The sequence below is a fragment of the Halyomorpha halys genome, unplaced genomic scaffold (genome assembly GCF_000696795.3).
Source record: "Halyomorpha halys isolate HHAL.00 unplaced genomic scaffold, Hhal_1.1 Scaffold464.1, whole genome shotgun sequence".
Lineage (NCBI taxonomy): Eukaryota > Metazoa > Arthropoda > Insecta > Hemiptera > Pentatomidae > Halyomorpha > Halyomorpha halys.
Genome location: NW_027108519.1, coordinates 32,540 through 38,689, shown reverse-complemented (window position 1 = coordinate 38,689; position 6,150 = coordinate 32,540). Strand labels below are relative to the sequence as shown.

Below are 6,150 nucleotides of genomic sequence, written 5' to 3'. Positions count from 1 at the left end.
CTTTTTCTATTTAGAATTAAAGTTTTAATATGACCTTACAAGATGGAAACAATGTCACATTATAGATAATATAATACAAACTGTATTTATTCAAGTAAAAAGATTATATGAAACAGTTTTTTTTTTAATCTTTAGGTCTAATTAAATAAATACATTAACTTATAAATTTATGCAATTAAATGAAACTTATGCATAAATTTATGTAATCAGTCTTTTTTATACTACATTTACAGAAAGATTATGATTCACATTTAAGATTAGTGAATAAAAACATCTAAAGGCTTAAATACAATATGGTGTTCAAGAATACAAAATTATTTTTGTTTATTGATACATACATTTAACCTTCTAACAAATAACCAAGATTGAGTATGGTACATTTGATTTTTTTTACCTACTTCGACAAATTTGACAGATTATTGGACATGAATAATCACTGATCTATTATTAGAACTAACTAAATTTATATTTTCCTCAAATTTAATATAAACATTTCTTAATGAAAAAAATTAGACATTTCTGTATGGACCTCCTAATTAATTATGTAATCTTTTAAACAATTATCAAAATTAATAATTTATAATGTACTTGAAATAATGTTTTACTATTAAAAACTTAAGTATTACATATTCACAGCCAAAATACAGTTAAATGAATGGATATTAAAAATTACTAATAAATAGATTTAAACTACTTTAAAAATATTATCTTTTTCTACAAAAGAAAGCAGCTTAGCAAAATTCTCATATTTATAAAGGATATCTAAGTTACCAAGTATAATTAATTTTCTTTTGGCTCTTGTGACTGCCACATTCATTCGATTCCAATCGCCGAGAATATCTTTTCCCTGAAAAATGATTTGCCATTAAATGTTAAGTGATTAGAGGAATATCTATGTATTAAACATACTATTATAAAAATAGTATTAGTCAAAAATTTATCTCAAATATACTACATATTTTATGTACAGTATAATCTTTAAAGCTAATCTGACAAACTTGTTATCGTCTATGGCAAGAACATTTTGATTAATCATAGTGGGAGAAGTGTAAGGGAGGTCGTTTTTCTATCTGAACATGTTTGTTGATCACCTTTAAACAACCATTATAATAGTTATTATGGTATCTCAACAAAATGTATTAATATAATAAACTTAGCTTTGCATATTTTGACCTCAATTCCTTATTCAGTTCACAAGCATGTGGTTTTGTATTTTGTGGGGCCTAATATTGGAGCATAAGTTTATTGTCAAAAGAGCCAAGAAGGCACAGCTCACTAGCCATGGCACTATCTATGAAGAACAGGGGTAACTATCACCCATGGATCCAGTCCCCGACTAGATGGGATATGTACACTTTGCAGGAAGCTCTAGCCCTCTCTATTACAAGCACTAGTCAAGAGAACATGTCTGGCAGAGCAAGAGGCTAAATGTGGCGTGGAGAGCACATAGCCCAGAGGGCGGCCACATTCACTGCAAGTAAGCCAACTATCACAACACACTAGGACTTGATCCCCCATTATCAAGTCCACTCCACATCTCAGCTATAGAAACTACTTTACCTATCATCTAAATTTCATCAACATAACTAAAGAATTAGGGAGTGGAGCAGCACTGAGGTAAAGAATGTGATACCAACTCCAAGAACCCAGGTTTGAATCCATCTATGAACAGAGCCTCTCTGTCAAGAAAAATGTATAAACATCTGAAACTAAGGGAATACAATGCCATGATAAAGCCAGTTCTGAAATACAGCTGCAAGACAAGCTCTAACAGGTACCCTAGAAAGTAGAATTGAGGGATTAGATCAGAAAGTCCTTCGTTCAATTATAGGAGCGATCTGGGATCAGAGCCTTAACATATGGTGGAGAACTAACATTGACCTGCTTGCAGGTACTGGTGAATTAGTATCATGATATGAAGGCAAGGAGGTTAATATGGGCAGCGCACATGGCTCGAAGCAATCTATCAAGACGCTTTAACACATCAATGAATGCCAGTATAGTAGGCAAGAGGCCAAAAACCAGATGGATAGGCAGAATCAACAAAGCTTGCAGCAAACTGGATAGCAGCAGCCCAAGATCTACCAGGTCTGTAGAGCTAATACAAAAAAAAAAATTAAACAATTATAAATCTTTTGAATCTTAAACATCTTTAAATCTCCCCCCCTCTTTCTCTCTACAGCTATTGTCTTTTATTTTCAATAGAGTATTTTAATTTCTATCAATAATTCTATCTTTTCTATTAACAAACCCTTTTTGTTATGGAAACTCTACAAATGCCATCTGATCTGATTTCTCCCATACATAGGATCCTGAAAGGTCTGGTCAAAATATTCCTTCTTTTGTATTATTTAAATGGCAACCTCAACAGTAGAGAACATTTGATGTGATCTGATAATTTTTAGTCAAATTATTAAAAATGGATGGTACTGCTTAACTATATATTTTGGGAAATAATAGAGTAACTGCTCTTCTTTATCCCTAAAATAAACGTTCTACCATCATATCATTCTACAACTGTGTTGGCCATCTCTACCCTTTAGAGATTAATGTAATAATCATATATTACCATATCCACTCCTCCCTACGATATCTATTGAAATAATATAAAATTATAAATAATAAGCAAAACATAAAATATAGAAATTTTAAAAATATTCCTTTGATGGTATATCTGATTTCCTATCTAAAAAAATATGCTAATTGCTGCCTGGTTCAGTTTAAAATTTTAAATATCATAGTGAAGCCTAGAACAAAAATATTCACTATCTTTTCCCAACACTTCAAATTAATAACAACCCCCTTAGGTCAATTTTCTTTTTATTAGAGGAATTTGAAATGTTAGAAAAAATGATTTGTTTTTTTTAATATACTGGACTGTCACTATGTTTATACCAGACTACGGTGGAGCCAAAAGGAACAGGTTTAAAAGTGCCTCATAACATGCTCATTTGTAGGTATATTTTGAGAAAACGGGTCTACTAATTTTAAAGTTGGATGGGGCAAATTATTCAATGAGATCTTGTGATTGTTTTGAAACAGTTTGAGTTAAAAATACTGACAAATGATTGTATTGAGTGAATTAAATTTGTTTATCTGTAGTTTTGTAACCTTTTTTTGAACTGCACACAGAAGAGCCTTCAATTTGAATAAAAAATAATTTTTAAAAAACTGATTGAAATAAACCCATACATCCTAAGTAACAGAACTGCATATCTCCTTAAACATATTGGTGAGTTGTTAGTGAAGTCACTTATAAATAATGAAATATACAGTTATAAATTAGTAGTTGGGTGCATACTATTCCTTGCAATTATTTCTGTCCCTTGCATATAAGAAAGTATATTAATGTATTTTCAGAAGAGCCTTGAATTTTATTCAATGGTTTGGAAGGAACCCAACAGCTAAACCAAGTTTCATTATTTATAGACAACTCGCCAATATGTTTGCCGTCATTTAGGGCTGATGGAGTTATTTAGAGGTCATTTTTTTTTTTATTATGATCACTATTATTTTATTTCTAAATAATTCACTTCCCTTCAGTTAAAAAGCATTCTCAAGGCCAAAAAATCTTGTACAATACGATTTTTAATTTGACTATCAAAGATACATACCGTAGAGTAATTAGACCTGGTCGTGGAAAAAATAATGATGTCCTTATCTCTTCCCTGATACTGATCAACAGTATTGACTTCGATACTTTCTTCTATGGAAGATCTTAACAGTAATACTTGACGGTTGTATGGAGCTATTACGCCTATTGATTCACCTTCCACTCCGCCCTGTTAAATACAAGTATAAATTTTTACATAAAAATTACCAAATAAGAATAAAATATGTTCAATGATAAAAACAAGATCAATATTACTTATAATTTATAAAACAAGCTGTATGGTAAAATAATTATATAGCTCTTAACTCTATAATTTTATCAATGAATTTCGAAAACTTTTATATTGAAATAATAAACTTTATTTTATAATCATTATGAGAAACATCGTTTATTCTGATCTACAAATCTGGAGCTCAAATTACAACTTCTAAAAGGACTTTTTAATTAAATATATAACTGCCCTTTGAAATACTGTCTTCATTGCATCCTTGTCATACCCTAGAATGGGTGTTATGTATCAACATTTTTTCCTTTCAATCAATACCACATTTACTGTAAGAAACATTTTTTTAAATTTCCAATGGATACCATAATGCTTCAGAAATTATATGGGATCATGATTAATGTTTTGCTGCTTGAATTTTTTGGAATTGTTCTTTTAAAATAGTTTTTGAACTATAAATTAAAGAAAAGTTTTTTTTTACTTAAAAGTACAGTTTATTTTGTTTAATAAACCAATATTTGTACAACAACCTAATGTAAATGAATCAGTCATTTGAGAAACGTTTCGCATACACTTCCTTGTAAAGCTGGGTTTACCTTCTAGATTTACTGGTTAGGATAAGCTTCCATGTAAAACACTATAAGAAGCAAAATCCTAAATGCAGACAATAAAAATATGAGTTATAGTTATATTTTAAGAAATCTTTTCAATTTTAATAGTTAGGAGATGAGATTTCTCTGATAACTGATTCAAATAAATATCTCCTGGTAGAAAGGTGAATTAAAATTCTATGGAGCAAAATCAGTGCTATATGGGAGAGACATCACTTCCCAACCAAGCTCCAATAATTTTGTTTTGTATGTTCTCGTGGTGGAATATGATTCCTTTGTGATTTGCCAATTTTGGTTTTATCTCTTTGATTTTTTCCTCCAATTTAATAAGTTTTTTGGCGGTAAATATCTGAGTTGATCGTTCTGTTCCTTGGTAGCAGATCAAAATACACAATACCAATACCAATTACCTTTCTAATCCCACTATTAAACAATCAGCACTATAAACTTCTCATATTTGAGCCTCATCTGTTTTCTTGCCTTTATCAAAATGATGAAAAAAGTAAAATATCTTGTGAATGCTTATTTTTGCACTTTATGTTAAAACATAACCACTTTATGTAAAAAATAACTTAACCAAAATTACTAAGAATTTGTTTCAAAAGCGACCTTAAGGTACAAACTGCCAAATCTCCTAAGAAAAGAATTCTAACATAGACGAAGAATAATGAAACAAATACAACACTATCTACTGGTGATAACAGAATTTTTTTCTAACTCTATAGCTACACATAGATCATGAAGGTGAAATAAGAAGTATTACTAAATAGGCATACATAATTAAAACCTTATCTTAGCATAATGGCATAAAATCTAAAAAAAAAAATAGGAATACCTTCATAAGAGCATCAACAATATCTGACACAATTTTAGCTTCTTCTTGATTTTCAGTTGAATCAGATATGTTTTTATTTTCTATGTTTATAATCACTACAGACCTTCTGAGATCAGTTGACAGAGCTTGTTGCAACCAATCTGGGGCTGAACTTGGAATTCCCTAGAAGATATTTATTTTATTGGTCAGACAAAGCTGATATGGGCTACATAATCTAATTTTTAACACTCCATTAGCATAAATTAATGAGAATGCTATACTACCATATGCTAGTTTTTAAGAAACAAAATCTTCAAATTAACCAAGTTATATTTCCATATTAATACAATATTTAAAGAAACATCGAAAAATAAATCAGTAATTACAAAAATCAAAAAATGAAAATGTGCAAGGACAAAAGTGAAAAATATTTTAAATAATTAGAGTAAAAAAAAAAAAAAGGCTATTATAAGTAAAGTAATATGTGTCATGATTTAAGAAAACTATTTTTAAAAAACCTTTTGAAAATAATGAAACAACTAAACTCTGTTGTTCAAGAAAGGTTGAGTACAGTTTACTACTGGCATAACTCTTCTCTGGGAGAAAATGAAGATCTGCTGCCTCCTACACTACACTTATTTTTGGAATACGTTAAGTAAAAAATTCTGAAAAACACTTTTTTTTTTCGTTGTACCACTATTCAAGCAAAACATCATATGAATTAATAATAAAAAACATTGATATAATATACTGATCTTCTTTGCCAAAACAAAAAAATAATGTTATTTCTAACAGAATATTAATTTATTTGATAAAGTAGATGTTCTAAACTAATGAAAAATGGTCAAACATTGTTTAGTCACATTCTCGTAAACAAAAAAGTAACTTT

At 29.5% G+C, this 6,150-nt stretch overlaps 1 protein-coding gene across 2 annotated transcripts in view; it reads right to left on the bottom strand.

Annotated features, from left to right (window-relative positions):
• Positions 1-205: 205 nt before the first annotated feature.
• Positions 206-6,150, bottom strand: part of LOC106683086 (DNA replication helicase/nuclease 2) — a 28,329-nt gene continuing 22,384 nt past the window's right edge. For both annotated transcript variants that reach the window (XM_067046839.1, XM_014424319.2), the window contains 3 exons: positions 5,283-5,444; positions 3,615-3,782; positions 206-847 (listed from right to left, as the gene is read on the bottom strand). In XM_067046839.1, coding sequence (XP_066902940.1) covers positions 686-847; positions 3,615-3,782; positions 5,283-5,444 — 492 coding nt within the window. In that variant the 3' untranslated portion in view covers positions 206-685. The remainder of the gene's footprint in view (positions 848-3,614; positions 3,783-5,282; positions 5,445-6,150) is intronic.